The 23,065-nt window shown below is 40.3% G+C and overlaps 1 protein-coding gene across 1 annotated transcript; it reads right to left on the bottom strand.

The window, feature by feature from the left end:
• Positions 1-752: 752 nt before the first annotated feature.
• nr2f5 (nuclear receptor subfamily 2, group F, member 5) lies at positions 753-21,249 on the bottom strand. The gene is made up of 4 exons (XM_087812681.1): positions 20,447-21,249; positions 9,573-9,853; positions 7,546-7,792; positions 753-2,538 (listed from the first exon to the last, which is right to left on the bottom strand). The coding sequence occupies exons 1-4, from the start codon at positions 20,811-20,813 to the stop codon at positions 2,219-2,221; spliced, it is 1,215 nt and encodes a 404-aa protein (XP_087668807.1). The 5' UTR covers positions 20,814-21,249; the 3' UTR covers positions 753-2,218.
• Between the last annotated feature and the right edge of the window lie 1,816 nt (positions 21,250-23,065).

Below are 23,065 nucleotides of genomic sequence, written 5' to 3'. Positions count from 1 at the left end.
AAATGATAATGTATTTTCTTTAAAGTATCTGTTTATATCTGTTTGGATTACTCTGATTAGGTAAAGTAGTACTTGGATAGAATATTTCTTACATATAAGTATGTTAGGATTTGAATTACCTCATACAATCAAATACCAACCAAAAGACTATTATAATTATAATAACTCAAGATTAGTCTTGGCTGACTGAAACAAATACAAATAATTTATTTTTTTTTAAAACTATAATGTCAACCAACTAACTAAATAACAAAAACACCGTTAATTATGTAGCAATTTGATTGTATTCTGTGTTTACTGAATAAAGTTTTCAGTTATTTTGTTAGTCCTGAACAGAGCAGCAGTGGTTAGAAGCCATACACGTAGTGATGGTCTGATGAAGTTTCATGAAGCAGTGTCATTATTTTCAGAATCCACTAGATGGCGGTCTATGCACTATTTTCCTTTGTTTTTAACAACAGTTCTAATGGAACATCACATCATTTTTTGAACTAATGGTGCCACCTACTGACCTCTAAACAACATGACACTGCTTCATGAAGCTTCACAAGCCCCATCGGTACTTACAAGTCAGTGACTAAACCTTCAAAATGTTCCTAAATCCAGATGGAACTGGAAACTATTTACTATTTTGAGAAGAGGATAAACACAACCATCACACAACTTCCTTAATAGATAATTTGATTAAAAGCTGAACATTTTTTTGTGAATTACACCTGAGAAATAAACAGTAAAAGACACAAACTAAAGACTCAATGTGAAGAACAAAATTTATTTTAATAAATGGACATTTTTTTCTCAAACAAAAGTAGAGGGGATAAACACAAACTCAAACCCTTTTCTGTGAATTCATCTATCATCAGGCACCGATGTTCTCGATGTCTTCTTTTCAAGGTCCGAGTGCCGTCTTTGAAAACCGGTGACAATTTGTCAAACCAAACATCTTCCACCAAACAGAAGGGAGGAAAGAAAACAACTTAAAAATCGTCCTAAAACTAAGTCCGACTGGGATAAACTTGTAACAAAGACTGAGGTTTTCCAGGTTAGTCATACAATTCTTTATGGTATCGGTTACAATAAGATCCAATGACATGATGGAGGGGTTTTGTCCCAACATGACGATATTATCAAAAAAAATGAAAAAGGAAACTCGGATGGATGTTGAAAAAAATGATTCTGTGAAGTGTTGCATGGTTTTCTGAGAAGCATTTTTTGGAACATGGACCGAGTTCATCTCCTGTTCTGACATAATACCTGTTATAACAGGTAACGAGAGATTATGGCACAGTCATAAGATAAATGCTCAGTGACAAAATCTTTGTTCTAAGGCAAGTACAGCTAGAATGAAAAACCCTCCCACCCTTCAGGAAATAAAAAAAAGCTCAGATTTGAATAGAAAGGTGGAAGTGTTCCGATCGTGTGAGGAGAATACTTGAAACGGCTTCTAGAGAGCAGAAATCTAGAAGTGCTGCTGTTACACAGGAGTGAGTTTGTCTACACTCGGATGGGAAGTGCCTAAGCTTTCTACTTTTTTCAATTTCCTTTCTCCCCCTGAGAGAAAAAAAAACACAACACGTATCAAATGACGTACAAACCAAACTTTGATTTCAATCACACAAAAATAATCCAAACAATATGCTTTTTTTTCTTTTTTTTTTTGCTTTGGCACAGGCTTTCAAATTATCTGTTCTTTTGTTGGATAGTTGTTTTTCCCCCATGTTTTTAATCCTGAGCTTTCCCACTAATACGCTCTCGGTGCCTATGAATCAATGATATACTGTACATATGGACATGATTCTCCTCTGTATAAACAGTGCTAATACAAACACACACATTAAAACATTTTGGCATGTGTCCTCTTTAATGGCTTCTGGTTTCTTGTTAGTAAATATACGACGGCCTTGTGCTCCTGCGTTTCGTAGAGTCTCTTTGGCAAAGCCCTTTTGTTCAGTGTTTTTTTCAGCAGGGGTGCTGGCGAAAAAACAAGCACCGACTCTGAAAGTGTTCGAGAATGACAGCTGAGCCCGAGTCCAACAGACCTGCTGGTGAACTGCGCAATAACCCGTTCGACCAACCTGCCTACCTCGGAAGTAGCCCCCGCTAGCCACGCCAACGTCCCGCGGTCTTGTTTGACCCGTCATCAGACAGAATATTTTTTTGAATGGAATGGTGAGGCTTGAAAACAGAGTGATGGATCCTGGCCCTGGTGAGTCTCGATTCAAGGTCCGTTCTCGTTGTAGTGGAGGGAGATCGGCCGGTCGCGCTGCACGGCCGGCATGTACGGCCAGTTGTAGCTGGAGCCGGAGAGCAGCATGTCGCGCAGCAGTGTCTCGATGGGCGTCTTCCCCACCAGGCGGACGAAGAACAGCTGCTCGATGACCGGAGACGAGACGATGCGGAGCGACGGGAGGCGGAGGAGGAGGCGGCCGAAGCGGTTGGGCTGGCTGGGGTACTGGTTCCTGACGTACTCCTCCAGGGCGCACTGGGACTTCTCCTGGATGCTCTCAACGTGGGCGACATCTGACAGACCCATGGCATCTGAGAGAAGAAACAGAAGATACATTTTAGCCCAATTCCTTTTGGTATTAACTTTGACTTTGCACAGGTAGAAGCGAAAGTTTCCTGGGCGGAAAGAACTCCTAGCATGACTCATTTTCACAGATACAGATTTTGTTGCACATTTACCGGCAAAAAGGAACAACCAGTGCCTGATTGAAACCAAAAAGAACGGTAATGATTCGGGACATAAGAAAGTAACAAGGGTTGATCTGTGTTATCCTGCCATTGAAAGTTGCAGTTGGGTTTTAGCCGTCATGGTCGTGTTAGCGTTAGCTCATTTTTTCTTGCTACACATTTATTATTTGCATTACGCTAAAAGCTGAAAGTGTTGATCGATTGCTCTCTTTCTTCTTGTGAGTTTTTATGGCACTCAGAACAGGAAATTCGAAATACTAGCCCCCCACAGTACAGCCGCTTCTTCACTTGGTCATCTTAGCCCTACTTTGCCCAACTCAACCCCAGATGGTTTGAGTTGCGCTTACAAACGGTACGGTGATGGGTACCGCTCTGGTTTCAAGCGAGCCGAGCCAGCACTGAAAGGGCGACATTGACCGACTGCTGGCCACAGATTTGTCAGAGCAGGACGTCTACACGACTCCAAACGGGCCATTAAAGAAATCAATACAAGAAGGTATACAAGTATGTCCGTCTGAAAAAGTAGTTTTGATGTCCATGGACAAGGTCAAGTTTTTTGTAGCTGGTAAGTTCACTATTGCGTCAAAGTATCGCGGCCTATGTTCTGACAGTCTTGCTCACGGAGAGTAGCTAGCAGGGCTTACACAAGGCGACAGAGTAGTGTCAAGCCAAGTCGAGTAAAGGTTTGAACTGTGAAGTGGAAAAGCAGGTTTATAGACAGTTCACTCATAGTCTAGATCACAGGTGTCAAACTGGTCCAGAAAAGGGCCAGGGTGGTGCAGGTTTTTGTTCCAACCAGTCAAGCACATATAGTTGAACCAATCAGGCGTCTGAAGACAGTAATCAATTGGTTGTCAGTCAGGTGTTGCTTGTTTAAGCCGACACCTGATTGGTTAACTCATGTGTGCTTGACTGGTTGGAACAAAAACCTGCACCGTCTCGGCCCTTTTGTGGACCAGTTTGACACCCCTGGCACTCCAGATGGTTCTGCCCACGAAACAGCTTCACCTAAATGAAATCATGGTTTTATCTTTAAGACTGTGATAGCTATGATTTTGGCACCTGTAATTGTTGTCTGACCAGTGCATTATGGGTAATTCAAGATAGCCATTGAGGACCGACGCATACTAAACACCATTTCTTTTACTTTTAACTGGAAGGTTTCCCAGGAAAGGATTGGTCTGGCAGCGTGTTCATACATCCCTCCCTCCGGACCCTCCAGAAGATGCAGGCTTAAGTCATATGAAACTAGAACAAATTGAGCTTGTCAATGCTGATCTCTGTGTCTACTACCCCCTCCCCTGCGGTCTGTGTTCACAGCACCGCGGTGCGCTGCCTTCCCCTCCGCCGGAGGTCATGTTCTGCCTTGCACCTCCTCACGCCTCCCCCCCCCCTTTTCCACCGGGGCCCCTGACTTGGCAAGAGTCTGGCAGTGTGTGACACCGGGCACGATACTTTTCGCACCCTCCATGTGAAGAGGGGAGAGCACAAGGGAATTAGCGAAGGAGGTCAGAGATGTGTGAACTCAAAACAAAGCCACATTTTAGAGTGATCACGGTACTGTACCATCCCCGCGTGCCTCCTGGATGAACCCTGGTTCGGAAGGGGGCAGGTTTTCAATTTCTTCTCAAGCTTTTTCTTTTTTCTCTTTTGTCTGAAACGCTCTGGCCCGGAGGTTTTAATCTGTCACCTCCAATAGCAGGTTCCCTTTGTCACCTCACACTTTGATCTGTCCCCTGAGCAAACCTGGCCCTGCACCTCGGCAGAACGAAAACATTTGAATGTCATCTTCGTTACGGACTCCTGGTGCGAGATGATGATAATACTACATTATCGACATCTTTCTCATCTTTTCTCTTTCTTGGTCTTTTCTTTTTTTTTTGGGATCCTGCGTGACAAACAGTCGGTGCCGGCCCGGGATTAGCGAGGCTGTCTGTGTGAGTCAAACGGCTTCTCGTGCCAAGGCGACAGCTCTGTGTTCGCCTTTCCACGCCGACCGCCCTGTTCTTTGTCTGATCCTCGGGCAAACAACTGGTCGGCGGGGGTGAAGGACCAGGGTGGCCGGTGTCTGATGCTCCTCGATTAGGCATCTTAAAGGGTGTGGGGGGGGGCAACTTTTTATTTGGAACAGGAAATGGATTCATTCACTATTAGAATCAGATACTGTTATTGCCAGTGTTGTTAACACAACATTGGAATTTTTTTCATGACTGAAGATTTTTTTTTTTTTAAGTGTCCATTTCCTGTTTTAAAAATAAAATTGCAGTCTCAGGGTAGACGGATCCAGTCACAGCTACAATAGTTATTCATTAAAAAAATCATTATATTTGTTCATGTTTTATTTTTTTATGCATATATAGTTGGTCTTGGTTCTTGCCATATACAGGGATACAAATAAAGTAGATTAATATAATCCTAAAACCTTATTTAAATTTAAAAAAATAATTAAATTAATCATATTATCTAAAATATAATTAAAGATGACTATTTTGTGATTAAAAATGTATATGAATATGTGTTTTTTTTTTTAAAAAATGAAGTACGATGCGACATGAGTTGAATATTAACTATAATTATAAAATTACTATATATTTTTTTCAATTCATTGCCATAAAAATCAATCAAATCAAATTATTTTAACAGTGATTATATTTTTTAAGCAGTAAAAAACCTGTAAAACAAATGGGTAACTTGATGGGTTAGCACTCTATATTTGAAGAAATGAAGTAGTCAAGGGTTTAGCTGTACTTTTAAATCCAAAATTCTTAAGAGATTAAAAAAAACAACTGAGATTTGCTCCATCAAGCCACAGCGCTCTCTACTGACAGCTTTAAAATCTTACTATTATATCGAAATGTTCACCACAGCGTAATAAAGTTGACTGTGTGTGTTTTTGTGTTGCTTTCCCAAATGTGGGGCCACGCCTCCTCCTCGGAGTCATCTGGGCGACCGGGGTTATGTAGGTCATGGTCGAAGCTGTGGCCAATCCATGTCTCACTGAAACCTTTCATACATAATTTAATTCTGGAGGAGAGGGGGGGTGGGGGGTTTCTCGGGCTGTGGGGCTTCAGGAGGAATGGGGGTGGCCGACTGGTTTTAATAATAGATGCTATCATAAAGTAGCAACGGCTGATGAAATCAAGGAAACGCTGGAAAGGGGTTGGACGCGTGTGGACGAGGACACAAAGTGTTAGTGATAAAAACAAGGACATTTCCGTCCCGTCCCCCCCAACCCCCATCGCCACCGACCCCCCGGGCCATGAGGCATGATCCCTCGGTGAAGCGCCGCAGATGTGACAGTATTTTGGCTTGAACCAAAGCCCCGTGACTGTTGCGATAAACCTCAAGTGAATACGTGTAAGGCAGTATCAAAACAAAGTGCATCATCTCCCGGGATCTCCGAGCATCATAGTCGGGATTCAGCCGCGGCTCAGTGACGATGGATTCGCGGAACAATGTTACGTTTTGAGGCTCGAAATGCCGTGAAATCGTGGGGAGATTTGGGAACAAGCAGCTGCCTTGACGACTCTATCTTCAGATGATCCATTTTTAAGAAAGAGTTTTTTCTGCTTCAATTAAAAAACTGGAAAACTTTTACAATAACATTTGAACAGGATATCTTGTTGCAAATCCACCCTGAATATTATTTGCTGCTCTTAAAGAAAATGAATAACATTTTGTCTATAAAAAAAAAATCGTATTTCTAGAATTCAGCAGTTTAACACGTTATTATTGCAATAACACATTCAACTATTGACATTTAATTTATCTTGAATAAACGCAAGCGATGGTCTGATGAAGCTTTATGAAGCAGTGTCATTAATTTCAGACTCCACTAGATGGCGTCTCTGCACTATTTTCACCAAGTTTAGGCCTAGTGGGGTTCATTAATAGTTTGTTAACATGCAAAAGATTCCAGGAGTTAATAAATAAGATGATGGAGGAGATATGTCGAGAACAGGTGCCCAAATGTATTCACTTTTTTCATGTTTAAACTAAAGTACTGATATTTAGTTTAGTTTGCATGTTAAATGTTATTTTACTTGAGTTCATACAGCAGAAGAACGTTGAAATCAAAGTGGACTTGAAGCTACTTTTAAATTCATTCTCGGTCTTCGCCAATACAACGAGATTAATCACGATTATTCAAGGAAATCATGCGATTAATCGCAATTAAACACTGTAATCGTTGCCCAGCCCTTCTTTTTTTTCACAGAACAGTAAATAGACCCAGAAAACTCCCTGTTATTCACTTTTAAAAATAATCATAGAAATTGTGAATTTACTCATCCCTAATGATACGTTGGAGAATCAAGTAATTTTTCTTTAATGCCAACTACAAAATCAAATACAATTCGATTTTCTGGTGTTTTTCTATCACAAATTCTTGTGCTACCAGAAAAAAAATCTATGTAAAATGATCAAATGTGGAGAATTTTTATTATCTGAATGATTATAAGGTGAACCCGGAAGAAGTTTTTAAGCTTTTGTCAAGTTGCCAGTTAAAGTTCTTGGCTTTATTTCATTGAATACATTTCCATAGTACTCGAGGGAAACTTTGGCCAAACAAATCTACAATTGTTGACTGGAAAATACCGCTCCTGGTTAACTTTATAAGCACAAAAATACTTGCATTTTTAGATTTTTGGATTCAAAGTTTTTTCCTGGGAGCACAGATATGAGTAATACATTAAGTAAAACACGAAAATTCAAATTGATGGTTGTTTTTTATGGGAAAATAATTTTAGTTTGGTTTTAAAAACCTCCTACACATATTGAAAAAAAGACAAAAATCCCTGTTTTTTTGTTTTGTTTTTAAAATAACATTCAGTTGAAATATGAAAGACTCACCGGACGTGAAGAGGACAATGGACTTGAGGCAGGAGTACTCGGCCGTGTCCACCTGCAGGGCCTTCAGCTTCTCCACCTGCTCCTGGAAGACCCGGATGTGGTCCATGAAGGCCACCACGCGCTCCGCCGACATGGGCGAGGCGTGCAGTCCGGCGGCCGCCAGCAAGGGGGCGACGTGGAGGGGCATCGAACACTGGGCGGCGTTGAGGACGAACAGCTCGCTCCACGACATACGCAAGAGCGCCACCTAGGACGAAGAGCAGCCTTAAGAAACGTATATTTGACCAAATTAATCTGTGACTGAATTGATTTTTTCTAAAGGAACCCATTAGCTCCCTTGTGCTTGCTCATGGGCTGAACGTGTGGATTCAATTATGGAACAGGGAGACGAATAATCATCCACAGGTAACACAATCATAAACATGTTTTGATGCTCACACGGGGAAATTACGAGCAGATATTTACGACTCGGCCTTCTTTCATGGTGATGAAGCAACACAACGGCGCGTAAGCGATGACTATTTATGATCACCACGCGGCGTATTATTTATAGTTCAGCCAATTACTCGGCGTAAAGACTTTACGGCGGGTGTAAATCTACACAAGCACGACTGACAGCCCATCTGTTCGTTATTAATGTGATCAAAGCCCATCTTTTATTTCACCACCATGAAAGCAAAACTGTGCGAAGATGACAGAAAATCAACTCGGTTTACATGTTTTCATTATAAACCACTTTTGGAGGAAAACTATTGCACATCCTGGGAGTGTTTGTTATCAGAAGGAACACGTTGTCTATGATGGATTGTGGCAGATTGACAGATTGAGAGCACCGTCAGTCAGAGAATCACCACCTCATGGTGCACGACGGAAAGTTTACGACACTACTTTGTTACCATAACAGTGTAAAAGAGTTTAATCCTTAAAGACTAAGTTTAAATTCACTGTAAATCGCTGAGAACAATAGTTTAGCAATAGTTTAGCTAGCAAACTTTTTGTGATTTAAGTTCTTTTGTGAGGCCAGAAAACAAATGTATTTGTGGTATCCCTTGGCTTCCCTATTTATGGAAGCCAAGGAGATGGTTCACCTTGACCCAGAGGCAACACAGAGGATACCAGAAACACATTGGTTTTCGGGCCTTCGGGTCACCTTGACCCTGAGATAACACAAGGGTTAACGATCTTTAAAGACTGAATTTCCGGGTCAAAAAAGCAGAGTATTATCTAAAATATGATTAAAGTTGAGTTTTAATTTGCAAAGGAAGTCATTTTTGTGTTGAAAAATACGTATGAATTTTATTGTTTATATTTGTTTCATATCAACCGTCTTGGGAATTCCGCAACAACAGCATTTTGGGAGAAAATATGTTTTGCTTTATTTGTGCCTCATGGAAGATCGCCGGGGTGACTGAGGACAAGAGGATACAGTCGACTCCAACAGCTTTTAAAGCTGATATTAGGTTTGCAATGCCAGGGTCAAGTACTAGATCAGCTGTTTTTCATTATCGTAATACGTTAAGAAACATTTGATTTGCTCTAATATGACTTTTTGGTTCTGTTTACCATTGGACATTTATGAATAAATAAAATATAAATAAATAAACATGTCAGTATAAAGCAACTTAAAACATTCGTTTTGTTAAAAACCAACAAATGACATTAGTTTACAGGTTGTTTTTTAATCAATATTTTAATTTACTTTTCAATATAATAAGAATAAATGTTAGATTCTTGCATATAAGCAGCAGACTCACCTCACTCAGTTTCTATGTTGTTAACTAATATATTGATTTAATTGATTATTACTATTGATATTATACCGATTATATAACAACATTGTGTCTTAATGAATAATATTTTATTCGATTTTTGTACTTATATTGGAAAATATTTCATATATTTTAAATGGTTCTGTAAAGATCGTATTTATATATACATTAAAATATATAAAGTTTTTTAATATTGTTGTTGTTACCATGTTTTTTTCCAGCCATATTGATCTTGTCCTTAGATTTGCAAGAACTCACCTGGTCCATGAGCTGCAGGTCCGGGAAGAAAGGGATGTTCTTGGCCCACTCCACGGCGCTGAAGAGCAGCCGGGCCGCCAGCTCGCAGATGTTCTCGATCCCCATCAGGTTATTTCCCTGCATGCACTGCGCCCCGTAGCGGGAGGTGGGGTACGGCTCGGCCCGCAGCAGCAGAGAGATGAAGCTGGACAGGTAGGGCTGGCTGTTGTACGGGTCGGTGCCGTTGGTCAGGTACTGACCCGGGCTGCTCTGGGAGTTTGACGTACGTCCTCGCTGTACAGCTGTTGGAACACAAGCACACGCGAAGGTCAGGACGTAAATCACCACTTTTTTCTTTTTTTTTGGTGCCTTTTTGTGACATTTTAACAACATTCCTGTCTTGCTGCGGAGATCTTTATATCGCTCCAGCTGCTGACTTTTAACTGACGGTGAGCGTCTGTCATTATGTGATTTAGAAGGTCACTTGTGGTGGAAAAAAAACTTCACATTCCGATGATACATCTTGTAGACGAGTACTGTTCTGTTTACAAGGAATGTAGTAGTGGTTCTGGTGGTGGAGAAAATATTGATACACTCCATGATACCATCTCAATATTCAACAGCACTGTATCGATTACAAAAATAACGATAATAATAATAAATTTTCCTTTTTTGGCTTATAAATTGTACTTAATTTTAGTCAAAGTTCTTTTATGGTTTATATTTCAATAAATTGTTTATAAAATAAAATAATTCAATTTTTTTATATTAACAATTAACATACAAATAATCACAGAGTTTGTTCTTTTTTGTATTGCAATTAAACTTCTAACCAGCAGTCACTACATCCTCTGTAGCTAAAGGAGGTCCCGGCAATGACTGGGGACGAGAGGATACAGTCGACTCCAGCAGCTTTTAAAGCTGATGTTTGGATGTTTTGGTTTCGAAGCCAATGAAAGCAGTTATGAAATATTGATACACTCAAGTACTTCAACATTTCTTTTACGATACTATATCATATATTTAACAGCACTGCATCATTTAAAATAACAATGATAATAATCGATTATTTAATTTTTTTGGCTTTCGAAACAGATTTAGTATTAATAAGGGAATTTTATTGTTTATATTTGTTTTATATCAACTGTCTTGGGAATTCTGCAACAACAGAAAGTTGGGAGAAAATATGTTTTGCTTTATTTGTGCCTCATGGAAGATCGCCGGGGTGACTGAGGACGAGAGGATACAGTCGACTCCAACAGCTTTTAAAGCTGATATTAGGTTTGCAACGCCAGGGTCAAGTACTAGATCAGTACTACAACTATATCCTTGCTCCAATAGTATTGCAACATATTGTATCGTGACCCCTGTATCGTGAAACGATATCGCCCGATTCTTGCCAATACACATCCATACAAATGACCTTCAGCTACACTTGACTACTTCGGTTCTGGTCATCTGACTTTTTAACATTTTTGTCACGAGCGTCACGCAGCCTTCATCAGGTCCAGTCTTGTTTATTCTCCGTCTTGACCTCGACCCCCTCGAAAAGTCCGATGAGTCGGGCGTTAAGAAATGTCTCCGAGTGCTCCATATGTCAACGGGGGAAGTCGTGGAAACAACTGGAGCGAGGTCGTCCTCCTCAGACGCCGTGCATCAACGAGCAGCGACAAGCAGCAGCTGGTAAAGATATAACACCTCTTCACACCTACATATGTTATGCATAGGCATATATTCATGCGCACATACCATGCATGAATACATATGGCTACACGTCCCCCTCGCCCCTCGCGCCCCGGCAAATGGCTCAGCCTCAGGCGTAAAGAGGGCAAACGGAGGCCACGCTTCCACGCTAACACGTGGACGCCCACAAAAAGCCGGGGCGACGATGATGCGACGAGCTGTTCAAAGGTCCATTTGGAAAACACCTGTTCAGTCATCCCCACTGTCTGACTAATGACTCCGGCTACAGTTACACTCAGGGGGGGCGAGAGAGGGGCTGTGAAAATGCAGCGTGGGGCCCCCATGTGCAGGAAATATATAACTATTAATTATATAAACAATGAGACCACGTTTCAAAACTATGTCAAATGCTATTGTGATTAAATGGCTGACGCCTCGGATGGGTAACAGATCAGGCGTCCACAACCTTTTTAATGTCGCCGTTATATCCACGGATCGACCTTCAGATGAAGAGAGTAAAAATAAATCTTGTTAAGTTTGTGTTTCACTCATTTTCACTAGTTTACAGGTTTATTTTTTGAGTACACTTGACTGAAAACGACCGTCTTGACGAGTCAAAAGTCACAGGCTAATATTACTTTCAAAGAAATACCATGTTTTTTGAAAGAAAAAGCACATTTCAAGCAATAATAATCAATAGAAATGCCATCAATTATTGATTTATTAACAACTTCCACGGACGGTTTGTTTGGGACCACTTTGTGACCCTGGTCTCGAAAAGCGCTATATAAATAAATATTACTTACTTACTTACTTACTGTACCAGATCAAATAAACAATATTAAAGATATAAGCGGTTTAGCCTAAACATGCTAATCATCATATTGGGCTAAGCTAATCAAAAAATTAAATTTTTGGAGATTTAATGTAAAGGGAAAAATAAAAGTCGTTTCAGATTATCTGCAGGAGCGGAAGGTCCGGGGGCCAAATTCGGCCTGCCAAGCAATTACATGTGGCCCTCAAAATGTTTTTTTAAACACCCGTTCAATACTAATCTCACGGTCAACAAAAGCTAACTAAACGCATGTTGATATTTTAACCCAGATGACCGTTCAACAATTTAATAATGTCAACAGTTAAGCTTAAATGAAAGCAAGTTGATGTGCTTTACAGAAGATCCCGGCGATGACTGAGGACAAGAGGATACATTTGACTCCAGCAGCTTTTAAAGCTGATGTTTGGACATATTTAAACAAATTCTTCAACACCAGAGTCAAGTACTTGTGAAGTGATACAAATATATCCTTGTTCCTATACTATCCCAATATATCGTATTGTTCCCCCGGTATCGCGATACTTATTGTCAGATTCTTGCCATTCCAACACATCCCTACAAATGTATAAGTGTGTAAAAAAATTGTGTTTTGTGGACAAAAATAACAAATAGTTTACTTTTAAGATGGTCGTTTTAGAAATTTCGACACGCAGAACAAGATAAGAGTCCTGTGTTTGTCCGGGGTTTAAGTTCAGACGGCAGCGCCGGGTCTACATAAAGAGCCGGGCGGGGCGAGTGTTAAGGGCGAGGGGGGGCTGGGGAAGGGGAGAGTCACCTGTCACCTCAGCCTCGGCAGCTGTGTCAACCCAACGTGTCTGAAAAAGCAAGAGGTCAAATCACTCAAGAGCATCATAAAAACGCCTTTTCAATCTTCTGCGCCGCGGATATATTAGCGCGTCGGCGTCACGAAAAAATGCTTCATCAGAGAATGTGGTTTTTTTGTGGGCGAGACCTGCCGAGATTACGTTGCACAACGGGACATTCCTCCTCATCACCCGGGGGGTCGGGTTTAAAGAGACAGTGTCGGATTAGATGCACGTGTCTGTCTTTGCAGGATTTGGGAAACAAAAGAAACATAAACGCTGCTTTGTGGAGAAAAGCTTCAAGTGTACCTGGAGCTGACAGAGGAACGAGCTAACGCAACCTAGCTGGGGAAGTCCTCCAGTAAATATAGGTTAATTGGTGGTCTGTCCAGGGTGTTCCCTCTCCTATTCGCCCCAGGGCATTATGGGATATGTACCATATTGCTTCTCTAAGTATTCATCTGTTATTGTGTTGGGATGGTATTTTTTTTGATCCAAAGAAGATGAAACACTTTGTTCTCCATGACTTCCGTGGCCGGGGAGTTTAACTTCAAGATAGACAGATGCCAGAGGATAAGAAATAAATGAAGGTCGGAGATAAAGGGTTAAGATTGGTGGGGGAGGAGGGCCAGAAAGATTTTTGGGGTTGGCTTATAATCTATTTCCTGGTTTTCAATTGGGTCTTTGTTAGTCAGCTTATCTGTGTTGACCCCATTCCTCTGTTAAGTTGAAAGAAATGACCAAATCAAGGAGATTTACAAGTCAAATATTAAATATTTCCTTATTTATTTTATCTCGTAAACCTTTGAATACTCCATCAATACGTTTTTATTATATGATTATTATTTTTTTAGCTTTAATGTTATATCTCGTTTTTAAAGGGTATGCCTTTTTTTTTAGTCTGATATTTATTTAATAAAAAATAGATGATATAACATGTTGCTTATATTGTGCTTCTGTTTTTGTTTCTTCTTTTTGGTAATGATCGTTTCATGTGGTTCTTAGTAGGTTTCTGCTTCATTCATTTGTTGTTTTTTTTTTGTCCTGACAAAGTGGTTAACAGGGGGTTTTAAACAGAAATCTTTACAACATATTTCTGGAAAGTTATAGTGGTGAAACTGACTGTAAATGAACTAGCAATACAAATATGTTTTGAAAAGGTGCAATAATGGAAAACTTTACTACTAATTATGTAAACTTCTAACCAAAAATATCAGCAGAAATTAAAAGTAAGGTAAGGTTAGGTAAAACTTTATTGATCTTAAATTAATTAAATTGTTTACATGTGAAAGACAAGTTCCTAATAGTATGACGAACCTGTATCTCATGAAGTTAATGTCATTTAAAGTAAACCATTAAAAACAGAATTAGTGACCAAACTTAAAAAGTTATGGGTATAAATTGACCGGTTTGAAAACACCAATCTGAATTTCATGTCATGTGTTGGCTTGTGACTGAAGCTGGAATAATAATTCTGTGTGGATATAAATCAAAAAGCATTTGGCATTCATAGCTCGGACTGAGCACCGCAAAAAGACGTTGGCGTGTTAAAACACATGTTTTGTTAACGTTTTGCAAAGGTAAAGAAACATGCAGAAAAAGCCACAAAAAGAGCATGTGCGGACATAAAGCACCAGGGGACCTTTCAGCTGTGACTTTCAGAATGCCACTTCAGCAAACAGCAGCTGGCACTGAACACGGTTCGCTAGCTTGTTGGCCTGGATTAGCCTCTGGGTCAGACTGTTAGTGGAATTACAGCAGCTAAACACAATTAAGGCCTATCAACATTTGGATTGAAAGGTCGAGGTCCTGGAATTATAGATTAGGCTCATCCTCATAGTTCCATTTAATACGTGGCTTTTACTTTTCTTCAAACCTCTGTTCGCCCACCAGACTGAACCTGGTGTTGGTACACATCAGATAAGACGCTCAGAAATGAGCAATTATTGGTTTTTCTTTAAAAAACAAAACAACAACAACAACAAGTGAAGGTTAAAATGCATCGATCAGATCCTCTATTGTTGCTCCACCTGGCTTTGTTCCAGCTCGCTGAGTGATGCGTTTCCCTGGCAACGTCATTCTGGATCGCTCAGTTCTGGTTTGCACGTGAACTTTAACCTGTGGGTCAATGCGGAGGAAGCTAATGTGTAAACCAGCAGCGACTGAAGAGTGAAGCAATAATAACTAAACCAGCTCAGAGTCGTTCGAGGCAGCGACTGTGTCCACACAACTGACTTTAATTTTGTTTAATCGCTTCTTTTATTTATCGTTTATTTAGCTTTTCTATTATCCCTGTTTAATCTTCAGCAAATGTTTAGGTTCCTAAACAAATCTCTAGGAACAAATGAATGATGAAACATAAATGAGCGAACACGAGAGAGGGTAGTAAACATTAAAAATGTATAAAGAGAGAGTTGGATGAAGGGCAAGAAGAGGAGGAGGAGGAGGAGGGTCTGTCTAATGAAGCGAGTCTTGAATTTGTTAGGAAGCATGACTGAGATTCTTGTTTTCCTTAATCATTGCATTAGTCCATCATCTGTCCTACACCGAGCTGAAAGTGAATCAAATTGTGTTTTGTTTCAATCATGGATTCACTTAAACGATGATGGATAAAGTGATTAATGATGACGGTTCACAAACAAGACCTTTTTATTGATTCTTCAACCTGTGAGACAAGTTAGCTATTTTATCCTGTATACATATAATAGAGGCTACATTTCTCAACGCTAAGATGAATAAAGTTGATGAAAATTCCCTTTAAATTAAACTCAAAGGAGGGATAATAAAGTTATGATCTAATCTGTAGCGCAGGAATACATGATTAAAACAGGTGGTTGTTTTTTAATTTAGAAACATTAGTATCAACACTTATTATGAGCTATTATTCTCACGTTTAATTGTTTTGTGTATTTAGCTTTTCGTGGCTTAATTTAAGGCTTTAATGAGTTTTACATATGACTATGATGGTTACAGACAAAAATACTACCCGTCTCCTACATCCCAGATATCACTCATTTGATTGTTTTTACAATAAATTATTTGGATTCCCTTTGCCTGATTTCTTTAAGTCACAAGAGGCGAGTTCTTAAGAGAAAACATGGACGACGTCCGTTGAAATAAAGCCTGATATTTGCGATGCAGTTGTGTTTATGCAACAGAATCGTCCATGAGTTATCCATTCTTGGCTGTATCGTGAATAAGAATATACAATATTGGAGAATAAATTGGGCAGATTTGTTGGCCTGCAACATACTCTTGGTATTTTAAACAACTTTATGGTGAAACTTTAAAAGATTGGTACTAAAATTGAGTCACATTCTCAACTATATAGAGAACAAATATCATTGTTTGCTTCATGATATTGTCTCAAAGTGTCTTTTATTATTGCGATATTTTGTCCCATAATGCATGGCAACAATAAAACTCGTTGTTCCATTGACAAAAGGGCGGTTTATCTAAAATGTGAATTTTTTAGGGGTTTGAATTATTTATTTCTCTCTTAAATGCAAGATTTTTATTTTCCTCTCCAACAAATACTTTTCCAAAAATGGTGTTAAATAAACATCAGGTCGGGTCAGTTTCCCAGTTGGAAGGTTAGACTTAGATGCACTTGTGTGTTTGAATAAATCCATCCACCCACGTGCCTCTGAGCAACACGATATATCTCTACTAACTCTCGCTCTGGCGATCTCAGTCAGTGGCTTAAACAAGCTTAAATAAAAAAGGACTTGATCGACCGCTTTAGTCTTAAGTAGCAAAAGCATCTAAGGAACATTTCTAGTTGTTAGCATTTAAATTGAGTCCAGTGTGAAGCGAGTGTCAGTCCAATTCCTCTGCCTGCCTGCGTCTGTCTCCGCCTGCAAAACACTGACAGAGATACAAGTGGAGGTCCGTGTAGCGCCGACAATGACACTAATGCTGCCAGGGTTCGGTTCCAGCTGAGTCTCGAAATGTCGACTGTCATGTCGGAGAGGGTGGCGGGGAGGGAGGAAGAAAACGTTCACACGGAAAGAGGTCAAATGTCCCCTTTAGGAAACAAAAAAAAAAGGGAAGAAAATCCTAGGAATCTGAATCATACCCTAATTAAACTTTAATCTCGTCTTCCCGGGAAGCTAAATGTTGAATTCCCCTTAAAGTCCCGCGACGGTATCAGCGATATTAAAGCCCTGCTTTCATTTTTTTTCTTTCATAATCATCGCATCAACAGACGAGGGGGGGGGGGAGCGTGAGGCCAAACGTTTGTGCAAACAAACACTTCCAAAAACAAGCTTCATCACATATGTTGTTTTTATCTCGCAGCTCCTCGCCCGCCGCAGGATGTTGTGACCTATATGGAGGACCGAGTTACGTTTCAAAGCAGAAAAAGGGCCGCTGCATTATTCATGAGACGCCAAATTTTCTTTTAGATCCAGATGTGCTGCCTAATGTTCGAGCGACGGCGAAACCTTTCAAGTGGAGATGTAGAACATCAAGACGTTCAGCTCGCGGCCGCGGACAAACTAACCGTTTTGGAAGAACGAGTTTGATCCAAGAGGTCTGGGGTTCGAGGGACTCCTCGTCTGGATTCTCTCTAAATGGCGAAACAGTTGATATATCCTGAGTCGCTTGTGGGTGACGATAAGGAGACACCAAGAAAACTTTAAACATTAATTTTGTGACCACCAGAGGCAAGAACAAGTGAACAGGATCATCCCACAAGAAGATCAGAGGTTTTTCAAATCTATTTCTGACAGTGTGAAAACGAGCGTGGCAGTAAAAAACTTTTTCACGGATAGAGTGGAAAAAAAAGGTTTTCTGTTTTTAAGAGTTAGCATTAGACAGTTAGCAGCTTCAGTTTGAGGTCTTTCTATACGACTTGTGTGACATTTTTAGAGTTGTATTGTAATTTCAAAGTAGAATAATACAGGATGATATGTATAAGATAATAAATGATTGAACACCTCCAATAAAAACACCAAAATTCCAGTTAAATATAAACAAATATTACCAATTTTTCTTTTTAAACATACCATAGTTTAGCCGTAGAGAAGAGCGGCCCTTGGGCCACAAGCTACCCGTTGACTGTATTTTAGTGGCCCTTATGAGGTCAAAGATCATGTAGAAACTCATTTTATTTTGTATTAATTTCCATTATTCAGGACAAATCTCTAAAATTTACTATAGGGTTTGGGTTTTAGGACTTTTGTCTTTAGCTTTTGTGATTTTCTGGAGTATTTATTACTACTCAAAAAGATTTTGGTAAATAAAATAAATATTATATATAATTTTTATAAGAAATACGATAATTTTCTTTCCTTTTTTGCATATTTAGCTGGATTTTATTATATGATTTTTAACATTTTGTTTCTCTATTTTAGCTTGATGGCCCCTCATAACTAGCATTGTATAAAATGTGGCCCCTGGTGATTTTCAATTCGCTCCCCACTGCCAAAGATGGTTCCCTCTGAGTCTGGTCCATTAAAATAAGCTCTCAAAATGTGTCAAAAACCTATATAAAAGGATCAGCGTGTGTCCTCAACGACCTCAACATGATGGTTTGGATGTTGAGATGCACCTGAGAGTCAGGTGCGTCCCCATGAGATCAGCAACAACATCCTCTGAGGTGATGCACCTGCTGGGAATCATCTCCAAAAACATCCCACATGTATACGTCGGTACGATTAAATAGATCTTTGAAGTTCACATTCTGATTGTTTCTCTCTCTCTCTCTCTCTCTCTCTCTATCCTCAACGATGTGGACAAACAGTCGTCACGAAAGAGGATTCGAGGACATGTTTTAATCCAGCTGACCTCAAATGCACAACAGATGCGCTCAGTCAACGCTCAACATTTAACTCCAAACTATTTCTGCTAGAACGCGCAGCGCTCACCGCTGCAGCAGGAGTCGTTTTCTGCTTGTTGTGACACTTTAAGAAACACTTGAAGGATATTTCTTTGAATAATTGAGCGACGTGAATGAGAGACAGATGTTGTCAGCGGTTGAGAGGGTTTGAATGACACAGCAGCGCGTGAAAAAACTGCTTTTGAAGATTCATTTATGATGATTTATTTTGTAAATAAGGTTTTAATATCAATAAAATTGCAAGTTAATAATGGAAAAGGTTTGAAGACACAATTAAGGATTGTGATTTCATATCACATGTGACGTTTGGATGAGGTTTACGTGTTATTATTTTCTGTATACCTCAAAAACAGGAGTATTTTTTGCCTGTTTCCTTTTAAACAAGCGTATTAATTGTAATTAACATTTTGTAGTTTCCCTTATTTGCAGTTTGTCCCTTTATAAATGTACATTTGAACTCTCTCTTAACGTTTAACTGTCTTACTATAGATTTTTACAATGTGAGTATTGCAAAAAGTGCATTGAAAATTGAATATGTAAGTAAGTAAGTAATAGATATTCATTCATAAGCATTTGAATTAATAAAATAAATCATTGCTGTCTGTCATGTTAGAATAATGTCACAAGTGGTTTAGTGGTTAAGATGATAACACTTGACACCTCCTAGTAAGTAAACATTTTTTTGTAAGCTGTGTTTAGGATTTTCAAGTAAAATAAGCTCCTTGGCAGATGTATGCACTGTTTAGGTGCTTTTCTAAGAACAGCCTAAAATATGCCATTTAAACATGCAAATATACCTTAAATACTCAACTATATTATCAACTTTTGAAAAGGTTATGCGGATTTTGTCTTTGTGTGTTTGCAGCGAGTATGACACACACAAACACACACAAACACACACACACATGCAGACTGAGTAATGCCCGGCGACCGCCGGGGGATCAACCCATCATGTGGGGCAGGGGTGTGTGTGTGTGTGGGGGGGGGGGGGGGGGGGGGGGTCTATCTGCAGCATCTTTGCATTACATGTTTCGCTGGTGACGCTATCAAAGGCCGTGTCTGTGTCCTTAACCGTCCTCTGCCTGAGTGCCCTCGGGCAAGACAGCTAAGACAGCTGACCCTTTTGAGTCAGAGCGGAAAAAGTTCTCGGGAAATGTGCCAAAGAACATAGACAATTGGATTATAAAAATAAGATTTTTGTTTTTATTTTAACAGAGGTATGTTTAGGGAGAGAAGTGGGTTTTTTTGGGGGGGGTTTTAAAAAAAAAAATCTGGATGTGCGCCCCCTCTCTCGTGCACCAGGGTGTCGCAGCTGAATGATAATGAATATGGGAAGCTCTCTTCTCCACCAACACGTTCGCTCTGCTCCCCTTTGGCATTAAGTGACCCGTTGTTAATCCAACACAATACAACAAATGTAGCGGCATCCTCTTCTGGCGGCTGTGGGTGTCGCTGAGCAAACAGCATAATTAAAACAGAAAAGACAAAAGAGGGATTTTTTTTGTGTTTTTTTTTCTGGGGGGGGGGGGGGGGCGCATGAATGTGGATTGTGGTGCCGCAGGTGGTGCTCAGTTGTTACGCACGAAAAGCATTAGTGCGCACATGTTTTTACGCACCGAATTCCAGGGTGACACTTGAGATGAGCGATGATAAACAAGTGTCACGTTGGATTTCGCCAAACTTTTACGCACAGCACAGGGGGTTAGGAAGGACCAAGAGTAGCGACGCGTACCTTCTCTCCTCATGCCGACCTTCAGGCACTTCTTCAGGCGGCAGTACTGACACTGGTTCCGGTGGTGCTGGTCGATGGGGCAGTCCCGGTTCCCCCGGCAGGTGTAGGTCAGGTTCCGCCTCACGGATCGCTTGAAGAAGCTCTTGCATCCCTCGCAGGTGAACTGGCCGTAGTGCTTCCCGCTGGACTTGTCCCCGCACACCATGCAGTCCACGTTGAGGATCTTGTCCCCCGAGAGCGCGTCGTTCCCCGGGGTGGACCCGTTGGGGGTCCCCGGCGCGCCGCCGGGATCCTGCCCGCAGATCTGGAGCTGGGACCCCGGGTCCGCCGAAATGCTCTCTGACCACTGGTTTACTACCATTGCCATGCTACTGTCTTCCACCCCAAAAAAAATTCACTTGAAGGTCACGATCGGAAAAAAAAAGAGGTCCTGGTTCTTCTAGGACTCGAATATCGAGTTTGTATTGGCGCCTTTCAGAGGAAGGAGGGGGGAAATAATAAAAAAAAGTTCGTTAAAGTTCGAAAGACATCATGCGCGAAGAAGCGGAGGCTCCGCCGGTTCTGGTGGCGCACGGATCCATTAAAAAAAACCGAGATCGAACCGTCCGAAGAAATGGATCTAAAATTGAATCTAATTCAAAAAGACTCTTCTGTCTAAACACGGATCGTAAAGTCCCATCCAGCGCTGGAAAGAGCCGAGAGTCAAAAAGTTCCTTCTCCCGGTCTTTGCGTTTAATATCAAGAAAATAAAAAATCACGCAACGTATCCTCGAACTTCGCGGTGTTGACGCTCCGCGGATGAATCACCGACTCGACTGTGTCTTCGAATCAAAGCTTCAGTTTAGAGGAAAGAAAGTGTCACTGGCAGCCTGACCCCCCCACACTCACACCCACCTACCCCCTCACGTCCCCCCACTGACGTCGCTCCAAATACGGGCAACAAAGCCAAATATGGTCACGGGGCGGGTCCTTAGGCGCAGCGGTGAACGCGTCCGATTGGTCAGGGCGGGCTATTAAAATGTAAAGCGCGCTCTGATTGGACAGCGGGCTATTAGGGGCAGATTTGACAAGACAAGCGTTATGAGGATAAAAAAAAATATTCCAACAAGGTGGATTGAAAAATCAATAGAAACGACAAGCTTATTACAAAGTCAATAATAATTCACAATTTAATTATTTTTTATTTTCTGCTCAGTGAGTCGACGTCACTACCAGAGGTGCCAGATCTCTTCAACCCCTCGATCGTTTACCATTTGAGAAAGTGTTGGTTTTGTCGCTTTTGCTGAAGTAATAAAGTCTCGGAGAACAGAAGGCGGTGGATGTCATTCCCAGTGACAGCGTTGTTTCTCCAGTGGGACCCGATTCTGTGGCCAGATACGTCACGTGAAGGTGATTTTTTGACAACAACGTTGGAGCTCGAGGGGCATCTTTTTTATGTCTCCCCCTCCTCTCCTCCTCTTCTTCTTCCCTCCTTCCCTCCCTCTCTCTCTCTCTCTCTCCTAGCGCTGGAGTCAATCTGACAAGTGAAAACCTGTTTAGATTTGGGAAATAAGTCAGTAAGTGGTCTCTTACTATGAGTCAGAATATATTTGAGTGACAGCGACGAAAATGTCATCTAATTGAGACAGCCAATAAGAAGAAGACATTAAATTAGTTAAAAATGCATGAGAGCAGTTCATTTTCAAGTATCATTTTTTTATTTTTCAATTTAATTTTAAGTTTTCTCACAACTACGACAAATACAGAAATTAAGTGTAATTACAATTATTATCATATTACTGTTGTTTGCTTACATTTATTTTTTAAATATAAACTCCTGGAAAATAACATGTTTTTATTGCATTAAAATATGGATTTAAAGATCAAAGATGCCTTCATGTAATAGTTTTCCCTATAAAAGGCAGAATTTTTTACAAAAGTCTGTGACTAAAACTCACCACAAAGTTGGACCCTTGAAGCATGGGGGCCAAAGATTTACTTTTTGTGTCCCACAGAGCCATTAAAAACTACTTTTTCTATATTAACATTGTTATTATAATATGAGAAAATCTCTTGTTTTTTAACTGACTCTTCATTAGTTAGAGTCTATTTCCTTAAAATGATCCAGACATTTCAAAAGAAGAATTGTTGACTGTAGTTTAATTAGTTTATGTTCAGTGACTTAATAAATAAGAAATTAATTAAGAAATGAATCACATTATGTTCAAACTTTTGTTTGCTCTTCATACGGGTTTGAAAATGAGGGAACTAAAATAAATGTGTTATTGATATAAATGAAATGTGTTGCTCAGTCTGTGATAATAAATCAGAGGTTTGGTAATAACGTTGGTATATGATTCATTATAATAATAAGCAGTAAAAAGAAGAATCATTGGTGTTACTCAAATTCACAGGAGGGACTGATTAGTTGTTATCTTTGCTATAGAAAAACAAGAGTGGCTGTAATCCCCAGTTCTCTTCTGAGGGGAGAAAAAAAAAGCATAAAACTTCATTTAGGGAGGTCCTGGTCGTGGTCTGGACTAGCCAGAGGCCACAAAGTTGCCCCTGCTCTCGACTAAATTGCTATCACATGTAACCCTACCTGTCTTCCAATTAGCCCCGTGACTTGCTATTAGGAGA

This window comes from Callionymus lyra, chromosome 17, assembly GCF_982586985.1.
Source record: "Callionymus lyra chromosome 17, fCalLyr1.hap1.1, whole genome shotgun sequence".
Lineage (NCBI taxonomy): Eukaryota > Metazoa > Chordata > Actinopteri > Syngnathiformes > Callionymidae > Callionymus > Callionymus lyra.
The sequence above is the reverse complement of the archived record's forward strand: the minus strand, read 5'-3'. Positions and strand labels throughout refer to the sequence as shown.